We start from the raw sequence: 14,740 nt of genomic DNA on the forward strand, positions 1-14,740 counted from the left end.
TAAAGTGTCATTGCTGTGTGTTTACTCGGGAATCATATTCCCAACTCATATCCCCCTCCACGCACAACATCCGATGGGACAACATCCACTCTCCCCTCATCAAACAAGGATCGTAACTCTCATACAAGGGGTCAACAACCGGGAAATAAACCCATCCAGCCTTGTCCCAACACCACCCCAATGATTGGACCATCCACCCTGTCACCACGCTTCAATTTCCAAAGAAAAGCACCAACCGTAATATGACGAGCAACAATAACCCGAGCGCGTGCCAGAAAATGGGAACTAATCCTCCTTCACGAACCGTTTCTAGCTCCATGTCCTCCCAGCGCAAATGTCACAACCCAAGATACCCGAAGAAAAGGTGAAGCCGCGAGATGTGTCGAGTGAGGAAATGGAATTGGCGCGACTTGGACGGGAGTTGGAGGGTTTGGAGAGGAGATTGGGGGTGTGGGAGTCGTTGAAGTTGCATCGGGTTGCGGTTTTATATGGTCAGTTCTTGAATTCGGGATTTGGGAAATGGGAAATGGACTAATGAGGTCGTAGTTCTGGCAGCATATTCTTGCGCTGCTGTATACGTGAGGATTCCATTTGCGCGACGGGAATAGCGACTGATTTGGATAGGGATATGATTCGATTGCGAATAACACTACTCTGGCGATGCCGGCATTCCAAATCTATTTCGGTGATTTTAGCGAACATTTGAATTCTTACTACATCGAATCGATATGGACGTCCCTGTGGGCTTCAATGACTGGTGTAGGACAGATTGTTGGGTCTGCGATTGCTGGTCCGGTGTCACAGAGGGTGGGCAGACGATGGACTGCTATGGGTTCGGGAGCAATCACTGTAAGAGGTTTTGGGATTGCTATTCAAGGGGTCATATGCTGATTTTGTCTAGATTGTGGGGGTTGCGATACAGTATGTTGCTGTCAAGAAAGGTGTGCTGTTGGTTGGAAAGATGATCAATGGTGTTGCTGTTGGAGGACTGTTAAGTGTTGGGACAACTTATGCTTCCGAGGTCAGTCATCATCAGTTGATGTGCAACATCAACTTTTCTGATTATTTTTAGGTAGCACCACCTCGTGTTCGCGGTGTCCTACTTGGAGGATTTACTTTCTTCGTGGTGGTTATGCAATGTGTTGGACTTGGAATCATACGTTCGCTTGTCCCAAATCTACGACCAGCGGCATTTCGAACAGCTCTTGGCCTTCAATGGCTCGTTGGCGGAATCCCAATTGTTGCCTTCTTCTTCTCTCCAGAGTAAGTCTTGCATGTCTCACCTCGCTTAACCACTAACATCCCAGATCCCCAAACTACCTCATCCTCAGAGGACGTACACAAGAAGCAAAAGCATCCATAGGACGAATCTACGGCACAAACAACTGCATAGACGCACGTCTAGCCCACCTTCAAGCCGGAATCGATCATGAAAGCCAAAAGTCCAACTCATCAGCAAGCTATCTCGCCTGCTTCCGAGCCACCGATCGCAAACGCACTTTAACAGTCTGCCTCCTAATGTTCGGCAATGGTCTCATAGGCTCCGCCTTCCTAACTCAAAACATCTACTTCCTAGGCCTCGCCGGTCTCGCCGCCAAAACAGCCATCTCAATCAACATCGCCGGATTCGGACTCGCCCTCCTTTTGATCCCCCTCTCTTGGCTCTTCATCGACAAAATCGGTCGTCGACCCCTCTATCTCATCGGCGCAGGCGGGAACGCCATAGGCATGCTCATCATCGGCGCTCTCGGATACTCTTACACCAATCCAACCGTCTGGGCCGTCGGCGTCATTCTCAATCTCCTGATCACATGGCAACTCTTCACGATCTATACCGTCTCCTGGTCGCTAGCACCAGAACTCTCATCGTACACCCTCCGTCAACAAACACAATCTATTGGCGTCGCTGTCCAGGCATTCACAACTTGGTTCTTCGCTTTCGTCACGCCGTACCTGTATAACGTCGGCTCCTCCTCTGGCAATCTGGGCGCGAAAACGGGCTTTATATTCATGGCTACTAGTTTGATTCTGTTCGCTTGGTCATGGTATTGGATTCCTGAGACTAAGGGGCTGGGCACGGAGGAGATTGATATGTTGTATGAACGAAGCATACCACCGAGGTTCTGGGGGAAGGAGATGAGTAGACTAAGGAGAGGTGCCGAAGATGAGAGGGAGGAGCGGAGGAAGAGGGAGGATGTTGAGTTGAAGGAGTTTGAGGCTGGTGGGGATACGAGGGTTGGGTTTGGAGGTGGGAGGGACGAGTTTGGGTTGTGATGGCTGTCGTTATGTATTATGTGGGCTGTAGGGAAAAGGTGCCATGAGATGGGCTGGGGACTTAGATGTGTGATGTTTACAATGATGGATACCCCTTTTTGTTTTCTTTTGTATTTTATTTGGTTTGCCATAGGGGGGATTGGGTGAGTGTTTGAATGTAGATATATATTTCTTGGGATATATAGGGGATGAATGTACGATGAGTTAACCTGATAATACCTCTAACAAGTGCGAAGTGAAGAAACTCCACACCCATATACGATCTCGAAAGTGAACACCACCCCATCCCTCCCTTCATTACACACCTCACCTCAACCTCACTTCCCATCGTCCCCCACCAAGCTCATCTGTTTATATTTACACCTCCCTCCCCCTTCCCCTAACTCTGCGTCACCACGTCTCTCCTAGAAATCGCGACATGCAACAAACCCCTCACATCAACACCTCCTAACACTGTGAGGCTATCCTAGAAAATGCGATGTGCAACAAATGGTACAAGTGTGGAGGGTTCACCTTTACTTATATAGGGCAAAGAGAGGGAAGGGCAAGGGGGAAGGGTTTGTTGCATGTCGCTAGGGTTAGGACGCTGGGGGTTTGGGTTAGGAGAGGATGTGTAGGCTAACCAATCATCTGGAAAGATTCAACCTCTAGAGCGCTCCTAGAAAGTGCGATGTGTAACAAAATATCTGGGTGATTCACTTTTAAGCGTCTGGGGAGGGTTTGTTGCATATCGCGATTGTTAGGATGTAGGTGTTTAATATACGGAAAGATGTATGAATTGAGAGGAGAGTGGTAGGAGTAGGGGGGTTAGCTTAGGATAGTATATAGGAGAGATTAGGTAGGCTGTTCTAGAAAGTACGATGTATAACAAAACATATAAAGGTGTATAATCTACCTTTAAGGGTATATAGGGACGGGGAGGGTTTGTTATATGTCGCGATTTTTAGGATACTACTTTCTAGTAAAGAATAGAGTAGAGGCTTAGAATAGTGTGTAGGAGAGAGTATAATAGCTTTGTAGAGGGGGACCTTAGGAGGGGGGTCCTAGAAAGTGCGATGTATAATAAAATATTATAGAGTGTGCGATTCACTGCCGGTTTAAGGGATAGGGGTTTTGTTGCATGCCGCAGTTTCTAGCATATGCGATGGGAGATGTGAGGTTAGAGATGTGCTCGGGATAGTTAGATGGTGGTGATTGGGGAGAAGTGAGGGGAAGTCAATAGTAGAATAGAAGGGGTATATACAACACTCGAAAAAGCAGAAGGATGGTTTTCTCATTCCTCAAAACCAGCACATAAACATCTCTGTGTCGTTCATGAGAAACAACCGACATTTTCTATTCTCCGACTGCAAATATCTTCCCAAGATAGTTTAGATAAAAGTAGGCAAAGCACTTAGATAGATATGCGCACGAGATTGTCACTTTTGAAGTAACATGCTTAGTATCTCCTGACGGACTACGCGGTCTTTTCCGAAGGTCGTACTGCCTTTAGGAGGAGAGACATACGCAGAGTTTCTTAGAATAAAAGGATGGAAGCCATGTAGTGTTCATCGACTGTATTTTCCGAGTAAGTTGAGGGTTTTAAAGAGTAGTAGACAATGACACAATCGCAACACATATTAGATATAGAAATGTCTTTCGGAAAGTCGGGAGAGTATACGACTTGTAGAATAAGCTTGTAAACCAGAAATAAGTGTAGAAAACGTTAAATACACTAAAGCCTATTAACGACAAAAGCCCGAGAATTACAAATATCTAGTCTTAAACAAAGCTATCCTTAACGCAGAATCGAAAACGTTGTAAGATTAAATATTTAGTAACATTGAAAAGGATACATTCGTAACAAAGATAGATCTTTCGGCCTACATCTAATTCTGATCCGTACTACAAATACAATCCCAAAGCTAAAACCCCTTAACATTTTGAATTCATGATGTGTTCGACCAAAGGCCAAACTTAACAGATTACTTCTACCGTTTACGTCTATATCATACGTAAGCTTTCCGAGTTTCGAAATTTGATAAGTGGCGGACTGAATAATAATCAAACCTGGTCGTAGTCTCTATCCTTTGCACGCCTTCATCACCCGAGTCTCTAAATGACCATCAGTGTCCTAAATGCGGACGATAGGTTGTTTGAACCTTGAAGTAAACTTAGTAGTTTCTTACTTTGACTTTCAATGAGCAGAAGGCAAAAGTTCTGCAGTTCTGAGAATAAGCTTATAATAGAAGCGTGCAAGCACCGTGAAGTACTAGGCTTTGAACATATGAGGGGCGTATAGTATTTATATATATTGACTTTCACTATCTTTACGTAGAGCAGTATCTCTGCGTTGAAGTGATATCAAATGTACTACATTATTCGAGGGGTCGATGGAATTTTGGGCAACTTGGGAATTTGGAAGCTTGTACCAAGTATAATGATCTTCATTTATATTCCAATTCAGGCTGTCATTGATCAGTAATCACTTATGGCCCTCTCCATTATCTCAAATGTGTGCTCCGAAATAAGCTGAGCTGACTAGACTCATCCGGGTCCAAATGATGCCAAAGTCCTGAAGAGCAAGTCCCATTGCAATGCCACTCATCCCATCGCGTCTGAAGTCAAAAGAAGATCAACATCAAAAAATAGCATGATACAAAGACATTGCTAAAGCCCGATAACTCCTACAACTCACAACCAAGCACTCCGCCTCCCACATCCACTCACCACCCTTCCTCCCCCAAGCCAACCCCAGTGTAACCCGCGCGAAATGCAACAAAACCCCCTCCAACACCCTCCAAACCACCCCCAAAACAAGTCACAGCACCACCTAAGAAACGAGCTATCAAAACTCCGCGTCCATCCTTTCAACCAATGGCTTCTAAACTTCTAGCCTCGTTCGCTAAAGACAGATGTGGCTGCAGATGATGTCTCGGACCGAGTCAGTGGTTGCGGATGTGATTGGTGGATGTGGGTGGTTTAATGTAATGGAGATCTGATGGATTTGCTTTGGGTGGTGGTTACACGGTGAAAAGGATGATGTGGAGGTTATGTGAGATGGCGGGGATGAGATGTGTGGTGTTATTTGTTGGGTAGTTGGGTTCTTGGTGATGGTTCCACGACCAGCATTGCCGTTCTTTTGATCGACAACGGGATGCTCAAGAAGATCAAGGATATGTTGATTTGAGATATGATTTGGTAGAGCTAGCATGATTCTATACTCTCTTATTCGATTGGTGTGACAAATACAAGCAAATGGTCGGCGATGCCAAGGACAGGTTAAATGGAGTCGGTCGAGCTTCCGAGACTCGAAGACCCCATCGAAGAGACTAGTTGCCCAAACATTTTTGTCATGGCTACAAGTTCCTTTGATAGCTTCGGCTTGTGTTATCCCTTCCTGAAGTGTAACTTCTCTCTTCCTGGTAGCATCTCCTGTCCAAAGCTCGGCTGATGAGCATTTCGGTATGCAAAGGCATTGACGTATTAAGCCATGGCCTTCCAGACCAGGAGTCGGTTGCTACTGGTTTCGGTGTAGATATTGCTGCCCATTCCCAATAAACTATCATGCTCGAGCATGATCCGCGGTTCAAAATCTTGTGGATGAAGAAGTGTAGTGGTGTACCTAGAGTTTACTAGGCTTGTACCATGGGCGGAACTAGTCTGTATCTTGCGTACAAGATTCGGCCAGAATAGCCCGTAGATGAAGGTATCGTATCGACACTCGAACGTAATCGTCGTCGAAATCCCCTTTGACATTCTTTGCCCATCCACCACCCCCCTAATTACCCACCCCCCTATAAACCTCCCTCAAATCAAACCCATCCACCTCCCCCTCACTCACCTCCCCCACAACCCTCCCCGGCCGTCCGCCCACCACCGAAAAACTCGGAATCACCATATTCGGCGGGACAACCGTCCCATCCAGCACCCGCGCATAGTCCTTGATAATCGCAAACTTGCCAATCACACAACCCGCGCCGATCGAGACATGCGAGCCTATTAATGCGGCTTCGACGATCGTGCCGGGCCCGATGAGGACGTGGTCGGCGATTTTGAGTGGGTAGTGTGAGAATGTGCTGCCAAAAACCATCAGCTCATGCTGTAAATATGAGGGGGAGGAGGAGGGGAGGAGAAAAAGAAGGTACCCTTTATACATCTTCCCCGGCGGTCTCAACTCGCACCCCCGACTGAAGAAACAATACCGTCCAATAGCAACCGCGACCGGATTCCCCTTGCCCTCGCTGCTGCTGCTGGGATACGTGCGCAGGAGGTCGCCGCGGATGATGACTTCGGCTTGGATGACTGTCTTTCCGCCGAGGATGATGTTCGTTGTGCCGATGATCTGGGAGCGGCGGGAGACTTTGTTGCCGGTGTCCTGGGGGTGTGTTAGTTGGGAAGAAGGGAGGAGGAGGTCAAGCGTACGGTTTCGATGTATTCGCCTTTGACGGGCTTTTTGGACATGGTGGTGGGGTTAAATGGTGTGAGTTCGTGGTAAATTGAGGATATTTGGGTGGGAAATCTCCATTGGGGTTCGGAAGTACGAGATCTTGAGGCTCAAGTGTTGAGTTGCGCAAGTTGTGTTCACGATGGCGCGCCTGCGATGAGGGAGACGCGTTTCGGCTCGGCCCGTACTCGTACGCCGTACTTAGGTGGGGTGAAATGAGTACTATACGTTACAGCTATGTAAATATTTTTAATACATATAAAGTATATGTTCATTCGATTTGTAACTCAGGATTCTATAGGAGTCTTGATAGGATGAATTTCCGAATTTTCAGACAAGTAATCAGAGTTATGCCAAAAGTTCGATTATCGCCGGCATAGCTATCATTCAGCTACTATCTCAACGATTTCCAAATAGCATTGCCAGCTTTCAAACCCTCTCAAATTCGTGTTCAAAAACTAAGTTCCATGTCAGTCGTACAAAATCTAGTCCAAGAGATACCCTCCATGCAAACCTCTGTTAACAACCCGAAACGCTCTTCAAAACCAACCTCCAAGGCACCAACTCCCTTGACCCCAAAAACAATAACTTCAAATAATCGGACCAAAAGGCTGCTCATACATAGTAAACGCCGAAACCGGCAGCCTCCTCGTCCCCGCCCATGACCATCGAATCAGGGAACGCTGACTATTCGTGTCAGTGAGTGCCGATCAACAACACCCCACCGACGGGACTAACAAAGCCGTATTATCCAACTCGCTGGCCTCCTCGTTTTCTCCATCGACGTATTTGGTACCCTCTCGTACAAAGACTCCCTCACTAGCGATTTCCCAGCCTTTACCGGCTCGTTTTATATATTCCACTACCCGAGGAGTTAGTGCGAGGTTTCTCGCCAGCTTTGCGTATTTGGGTGGGTAAGGAGAAAATGGGACGGATCGATATCCTACCAGCCATTAACCAAGCATCCCTATCCGCCGCGTCTCCAGATTCAAAGACCTGGAGATGTTTGTAATTGCCACGCGAGGGAGAATTGAACAACTGCCGAACGACAGAGGCATAACAAGAATTTCTTTCCATCCACAGATCCTCTGCTTCAACTTGCACCATCTTGCTCGCTTGATTCAGGATATCGTTTCTAGGTACAAGCTGAACAAACAGCTTATCAAGTCTAGGCAGATTATCTGTCAAACTCCGAAAATGTCTTTCCATTGGGAATATGCCGATATAAGACATGTCACTTATCGTAGGGCTGATAAAGGATTTGTGCTCGGCTTGTTCTGCACCCACAAGATCTGATAGGATCTTCTCGTGTGTTAGCATTTGGTGACTTGTAGGGGCTTTAACAGCTTACCGAGGGTGCTTGCCGTAGCCAGAACTCATATGTAGCGTATGCTCTGATGAAAGAGCCTTCGTTGAGTAAGAAGGAAGTCCAGGGACGAATATCGAATAAAGGGGAAGATTTGGCACGAGTCAGCTCCCACGGCTCTGCATCATGCTCTTGCACATTTGCATCCCCAGCTGCGAGACTGATTTCAAGACCTGCCGCGTTAGGACTCGCTTTGTCTACCGTTAGATCGTCCATCATCTGATCAAGATCTTCACGACCAAAATCGGCCTGGTCATTTACAAAGTTTGCAGCCTTCGCGGCAGGACTACCTACTGGCATAGCAGGCCTCCGAAGCCGCAAATAATGACAAGGACAATCAAAATTCCACGCATCCGAAAGATACACATTGCATGCAGCAAGTGGCCCCAGAGACGCCGGATGCGCAACAACAAGAAGCTCACTCGGATCAATAACCTTAAAAATAGTATCCCAAACCGACGCGAAGCCGCTTAACCTATACTCGCCATTCGTAAGATGTGCAATCTTCTTATCACGTACTAGCAAGACAAAACTAGTGATATATTTCCGCAAGGAATTTCGGGTTGCGAAAGCCAAGAAGGGTGCAATATGGTCGTTTAAGAGCGGTCTTTTGGTTTCTGGGTCGGAAACTACGAGGCGGGCATGTCTGAACAGTGTTGGGATGACCAAACTCCTCCATGCCTTTGTGACTTGTGATATTGATTTGAGGTTTGCGGTGTTTGAATCGGTCACGGCAAAGGTAGGTTCGTCATCGAGGCCAAAATCGGAGGGCTTGGAGGCGTCGAGGTAGTCGAATATATGACAGAGGAGCTCGTTTGGTAGGTCGCGTATGTGGCAAGTCTCGGCTGGGGAGGGAATGATATTGGAAGTAGATGCCATTGAGCTCGAGGTTGTACTTGAAATAACTTTCGCAAAGTCACTGTCCTGTAGATTTCTCTAATATCGCAAGCCAGGTCGTAGGCACCGGAGTTATGGATAAGGTTTCGAATTAGGCAGCAGCTACATGAATGAATTAGCACATGTTTATCCAGATACATAGGATACCAGTTTCACAGGTACCTGGATGAATGCGGAACTGCAAGAAGCTCCTGTGGTGATGGTGGTATTGAAAAAGTTGTGACTTAAGCTATCTCGGCCGAGGTGTGTACAGTACGTCAGTGTATGGGAGTGCACGGACTATATGGTTGCAATCGGACGAGATCGTGGGGTAAATTTGGTGGGGTATTAAGTGAAACCAAACACGACCTCGCGGTAGACAAAAGAAGTGGCAGTCGAAGCACGATATTTCTTCTAAGTTAACGAATATCGGTACTAAGTGGATTAATTTAGAACAATATTAAATATTTCCTTAATTATCTTAAGTAAATGAGAGACTTCTTAAGCTCAATTCGAAGTCGACTTATTTAGTCCAAAAATTAGCAGGCAGGTAACTGTCACTTATTTTGTCCTTCACGAGCACGACTTCGAACAGAGCTCAAAAACTCCCATTTACTTCACAAACGACATGATAGTTATAATATTCCAAGTTAATCCACTAAATATACCAATTTCGTCAACCTGTTCGAAGAAATGTCTTGTTTCGACTGCCGCCTATTTTATCCTCCGCGAGCCTGCCACGTTACAATAACCATGTGCTTACAAGGAAAAACTAGCATTGACTTGACAATAGTAAACAGGTCTTCCCCAACATCCATCCGTCGACCATGCCTTCGCTGAACGTGCCTGACAAGCATGATCTAACCAACACTCATCTTCTTCGTAGCCGAGACTATTTCACACTGTATCCCGATTATCAACGAACCCACATTCACTAACGATTCCAATGATACGAGCTCCAAGACGCTCGCCACGGATCTTGCAGAACACCCCACGCGCAGTGGTCCACCCAACTAGGCAGGTTACTGTCTCTTATAAGAGGATGGGAATTAATTTGGCTCAAGTTGGATTTCAGCTTTGAATTCGTGTTAGTAATAGAAACTCAGGAAGAGAAGGAGAGGTTTTCTTACGATCTGATTGATCAACAATTTCCTAGCACTGATAAAGTATTCCGGGCATTTTACAGTATCATGATCGATCATGAGCCTGAAAGTCCACTCCAAGCACACTGCCATCCTTAGTCGTAAGTTCTGTCTTCCTCGAAATAGGGGACTTTGAATCCCGCGTGTGTCTACGCTGGTTGTCTGATAATACTACTGTAGGTTTACTGTTTGACCGATGACCCGGCAACACCACCAAAATACTAGCCATTCGTGTCTCTTCAGAAACTCATCGATGGCCTGAAGCCGCTGTTCCTCGGTTGTAAAAGGTATTCCTTGTGGGTTATCGGCGGTTGGAAAATAGCCCATTTCGGAAAGCATCCACCTGGACAATCAGCAAGACATAAAGTACGATACATTCTTCACTCACAACATAGCCGGAAGCGTTCCTTCTGATATCATCAATTTAAATACTCTTTTGTCCGTGTCCTCAAGCAATTTGGCGACTGTTAAATCGGGATAGACCAGGCGAAAAGGCACCGGAACTTCTCGGCGACCACCTTGAACATGCCCACTGAGTGGGCCATTGAAAAACACTGTTGTTTGTAGTATTGTCCCAACGTTGTCCTTATTCAATGTGAAGTGGCCGTAAGGATACTCAGGATGAGGTATCAATTCAGGCCGTATGTCCGCCCCCACGTTATTTATTTCACAAACGGTGTTGAATACCGCAATTGATGTGTAAGGCACATTCCCCATCAATATCCTGGTAGGAATGTTATGGGTTTGTAGTGGAACATTAAAATGAAGATTGGGATATTGGGTCTTGGATAAAGCTCTCTCAACAGCTACCTTGAGCCTCGCCCTCGCCTCAGGAGCATCTGTCCCAGGTCAGCGTCTCAGAATACATTTGGCAAGGATACACGTACCGCAATAGATCTTGTCGTCAGTAGCGTGACCCTTCGGATTCCACTCTTCGGTTTCGTCCATTTTGTGACCAGTCTGTCTGTTACCCATTGCCTACTTGAAAGTCGAAGATTCGTCGATAACCGGGTCTTCGGAGTAGTTTACTGGAAAGGAGAACCGATAGTAATATCCGGAGAAAACCGCCAAAAAGAAGATACCGTTACAAAGGTAGTGATATTGGGAGAGAGCGATCCAAAATGGAATAGCAGCTCGGATCGGTGTTAAGTTGAGAGAAAGAAAGACGAAGCTCAAAGGTCCCGAAGAGAGATGCTTCCTGGTTGCGAGCCGGTGATCCCAAGCGAGAACTCTATCGAGGTGTCGCCATGGACTGTGTCCAGTGTTCTTTCCTCGATTGGATACTCGGCAAATCATTACATAAACCCATGTGCAAGAGTACTGTACAGGACTGGATAGACCTAGAGCCAGTTATTGCCCTAGATTAACATCAGTATCACTCACAACCAAACAGATCTCACAAATAAGCATCCCTCTCACTCAAACACACCAATCAACTCCAAGAAACAAGGAATAGCTTATCAATTCAATTACATTCAATTGACACCCCCCAAAAACTATCTAAATACAAGTATGTGAGTATAAATAATAGGGTATAACGAATGACCACAGAAGCCCAAAATAATGCAATAAATATGCGTGGAAAATCCAAATAATCAAGGAAGGGTATAAATAACACGATGAGAATTTTAACAATGTTCAAAGACTCCAGTCCTGATGCGGTGAGCGTATGTGAAAGTGTCGATAAGAATGTGCCGTCGTTCGTGGTATTATGCAGTAGTATCATAGGAGGTCAGGTCATCGTGTATAGTTGTCGGGTCTTCTCACATCATCATCAACCTCGTCGTCCTCCTTTCCATTCGGTTTGTACCGACACCCAAACCGCCATTTCCAAATGACTTCGGCTGTTGGGACCTCTTCCACGCGTCTCGCTCGCAGTAGACACGACCGTTCATCTCAAAGTAGTCACGCTTCAGAATCCTCTTGCAGTCCGCGCAAGCGAGGCAGTGGGGATGGAATTTCTGCTTGCGTTCGCTTTCGAGATATTGCCCTTCGATACCTTTATCACAAGTGGTGCACGTGCTGCCGTTGAGCTTGTGGTAATGACGTTCGCAATATGGGGCGTCGTCAATAACATAGAAGGTTGCGGTCTTGAAAGGTTCCTGGCACGTATTGCAAACGAAACAATGCTTGTGGTATCGACCGGTTAGTCTACCATCGGCCGAGGAGATTGATTTGCCCTTGATAGGCTCGCTACATCCTTTGCAATTACCTTTCGAAGATGCTGGTCGTCGGTCTGAATTGTTGCGTGAATAGTCTGGTCTGGATGTATTGAGTGGTGCTGGGGATAAGCGACCATGCTGGATTGCTGGATCCATTGGCGATTCTGGTGCCAACATCATGTTCTTCAGGACTGGTGGTGGGGCCAATGGTCTCGCGAATTGCTCCGTACTTTTGATTGGCGATGCGTTCAAACCTGAACTTGCCGGCTGAAGATTCCTTGGAGGTGATCGTGGCGAAGATTTCTCTTTCTGGGGTGACATGGACAAGGTGGTTTCCAGATCAGCCATCAAGCTATCCACAGGACTTACTTCCGCGATTTCTCCTCTGATTGATCGTGGTGGGCTTCGTGGTGGACTAGAACGAGAGCTTGCTTGGCTGGTAGCACTAAATCCAGATGTGTCAGAAGATTGCGAATCCGTTGGGGTATGATATGGATTGCCAATTCCAAATTCTGCAGCAAGATTGAGGTCTGGAACTGGTGGAACATTTCCCGCTGGGGTCTGGAGTCGAGGTCTGATAAGACTTGCTCCCCGCGGAGGCAGAGGTCTGGAAAGAATAGGACCTGAGATAGAAGGCTTCACGTTATGGCGTTCTCTTGAACTTGGTATTGGATCTGTTGGCCGCCGTAATGGACCAGCTTGACTTGGATTCTCCAGAGGAAACGTCTGCGATCTGCTCTCGGACCGCAGAGGTTCCTGGTAGCTTTCTGGCTCTGCTGTGGGTGCTCCAAATCCACCATATCCATTCTTCTTTGAACCTTTGCCTGAAAATTCTGATCTGGAGCCATTCGAACCACCTGTCAACGTTCTCTGGTGTCCAGGCTCGGTTGTTGAAGGTCTGTTGATGGGCTCGTCCTCATCGGTCCTTGACCCCATGATCATATCCTTTAAACTTCCTTCTGACCCTTGTTTGCGGTGCGCCGGTGCCGGCACCTTCTCTACTGCTTCCACCTCTTTCCGTCGCTTCATATCGAAAGGACCAGGCGCAATAGTGTTCATTCTCTGAAGAAATCCACCGCTTGATGGTGTCCTCGGGCTTACTGGCGCATACATAGGATCGGCCGCTGTAAGTTGTCCTCCATATCCGCGCGCTTGCTGTGGTTTCAGTCGAGACTGGTTTTGTGGTGTCGGAAACGTGGGAAAGGGGGAATCCAGGTTTGAGGAAAAGAATTCGGGGGACGAGGGGATTCTAAACAACGGGGCCGTGGCGCTTCGTAGAGGCTGTTTATAGGGTGAGTTTCGCCCATCGACTGAAGAGCCATATCTTGATGACGAAGCGCTGACTGGTGTTAATTGATCTTGTGGGAAGTATGGCCTGTCTAATTTTGAGTCAGCATGATGTTTCTGACGATGTAGAGTACACATACTCGCAGCTGATGTATCGACCCTTGGTGGTAGGTTTTTTGACGGTCTGAAAGGCGCCGGTTTGTTGGAAGGAACTTGCTGAGGTGGCATTTTGTCAAAGGTACTAGATGATTCTAAAGGAGGAGTAGCTAGAAGGAGTCAGATAATGGGCAGTTTGAGCTTCTTGCGTAACGTACGTTCACTGAATCCCCCACATATGTGATCTCCCAACTGTGAAATATCGATATCTCTAGCACACATGGAGCATTTTATTGTCGGTAAGAACCCAGATTGCCGGGTTGACGTCGCCATCCTGTATTATATCTATCCGTCTCCTATCCTCGAGCTTCTAGTGATGATATGCTCCGCAAAACACGAATCGCTGGTGTCACAGACCGGCGGTGAGGGAGCTTGCTTTTGAAGTTTCACAGCAAGCAAAAGATGCGACCAGGAAATAACTATAGCCTGATACTATGCAACGCGCAATGGCGAACGTTTCTGTTGTGTTATGGTCCGAGAGTCGACTATCAAGGTGGTTGCAGTAATAAGTAGCGAGCTTTGTCCTGAGCTTCAGCGTCGAAAGTCCCGCGCACGATCAAGTGAGGGTAATTTGCTTAGATTGACTGATGATAAGTATATTTGTAATGCAAGATAGAAGCAATCCAAGACCGGCTGGAGATGTAAAGACTGTGGATGAGATAATATCTTTCGCGATGCAGTTTGCAGAGAAAATGTAAGAGTGAGAACAATTTGTGAGGCTCGAGAGTGTTCAGCCAGATGTCTCGAGGGTTGTCGCTTGCAGCGCGAGAGAGGCTAAGATCAGGGACAAGTGCTGATTGCCCCTGTTCCTGGACCGAGCTCGCTTCAGGGTTGGTTGATAGGTGACTGCTTCAGGACTTCCCCTGAGGGTCAACTTCTCCGCGATTAACCAATGTTTTAAGAAGAAGGGATCAGCGATTTCAGCACTGACTGTGTTTCTTGACTAAAGAAGATCTTGTTTGTAGATGATGATCGAGTGCTGACGGAGAAGTCTTTAGGTTAAGGTTTGTTGGCTGGAAACGATTGGAAAAATATTCACTCATGTGCATGT

At 46.7% G+C, this 14,740-nt stretch overlaps 5 protein-coding genes across 5 annotated transcripts; 1 reads left to right on the plus strand and 4 right to left on the minus strand.

The window, feature by feature from the left end:
- Nucleotides 1-334: 334 nt before the first annotated feature.
- GLAREA_03260 (MFS general substrate transporter) lies at nucleotides 335-2,274 on the plus strand (the record flags this gene model as incomplete). Its single annotated transcript, XM_008088344.1, has 6 exons — nucleotides 335-491; nucleotides 547-578; nucleotides 625-849; nucleotides 902-1,021; nucleotides 1,073-1,263; nucleotides 1,308-2,274. The coding sequence occupies 6 exons, from the start codon at nucleotides 335-337 to the stop codon at nucleotides 2,272-2,274; spliced, it is 1,692 nt and encodes a 563-aa protein (XP_008086535.1).
- Nucleotides 2,275-6,034: 3,760 nt separating this feature from the next.
- Nucleotides 6,035-6,717, minus strand: GLAREA_03261 (Trimeric LpxA-like enzyme; the record flags this gene model as incomplete). The annotated part of the gene is made up of 2 exons (XM_008088345.1): nucleotides 6,035-6,631; nucleotides 6,679-6,717. The coding sequence occupies 2 exons, from the start codon at nucleotides 6,715-6,717 to the stop codon at nucleotides 6,035-6,037; spliced, it is 636 nt and encodes a 211-aa protein (XP_008086536.1).
- Nucleotides 6,718-7,290: 573 nt separating this feature from the next.
- Nucleotides 7,291-8,945, minus strand: GLAREA_03262 (uncharacterized protein; the record flags this gene model as incomplete). The annotated part of the gene is made up of 4 exons (XM_008088346.1): nucleotides 7,291-7,387; nucleotides 7,439-7,562; nucleotides 7,648-8,002; nucleotides 8,052-8,945. The coding sequence occupies 4 exons, from the start codon at nucleotides 8,943-8,945 to the stop codon at nucleotides 7,291-7,293; spliced, it is 1,470 nt and encodes a 489-aa protein (XP_008086537.1).
- A 1,310-nt stretch (nucleotides 8,946-10,255) lies between these two features.
- On the minus strand, nucleotides 10,256-11,032 carry GLAREA_03263 (uncharacterized protein; the record flags this gene model as incomplete). The annotated part of the gene is made up of 3 exons (XM_008088347.1): nucleotides 10,256-10,427; nucleotides 10,473-10,923; nucleotides 10,972-11,032. The coding sequence occupies 3 exons, from the start codon at nucleotides 11,030-11,032 to the stop codon at nucleotides 10,256-10,258; spliced, it is 684 nt and encodes a 227-aa protein (XP_008086538.1).
- An 815-nt stretch (nucleotides 11,033-11,847) lies between these two features.
- On the minus strand, nucleotides 11,848-13,911 carry GLAREA_03264 (Glucocorticoid receptor-like (DNA-binding); the record flags this gene model as incomplete). Its single annotated transcript, XM_008088348.1, has 3 exons — nucleotides 11,848-13,625; nucleotides 13,674-13,799; nucleotides 13,848-13,911. The coding sequence occupies 3 exons, from the start codon at nucleotides 13,909-13,911 to the stop codon at nucleotides 11,848-11,850; spliced, it is 1,968 nt and encodes a 655-aa protein (XP_008086539.1).
- Between the last annotated feature and the right edge of the window lie 829 nt (nucleotides 13,912-14,740).

This window comes from Glarea lozoyensis, assembly GCF_000409485.1.
Source record: "Glarea lozoyensis ATCC 20868 chromosome Unknown GLAREA6, whole genome shotgun sequence".
NCBI lineage: Eukaryota > Fungi > Ascomycota > Leotiomycetes > Helotiales > Helotiaceae > Glarea > Glarea lozoyensis.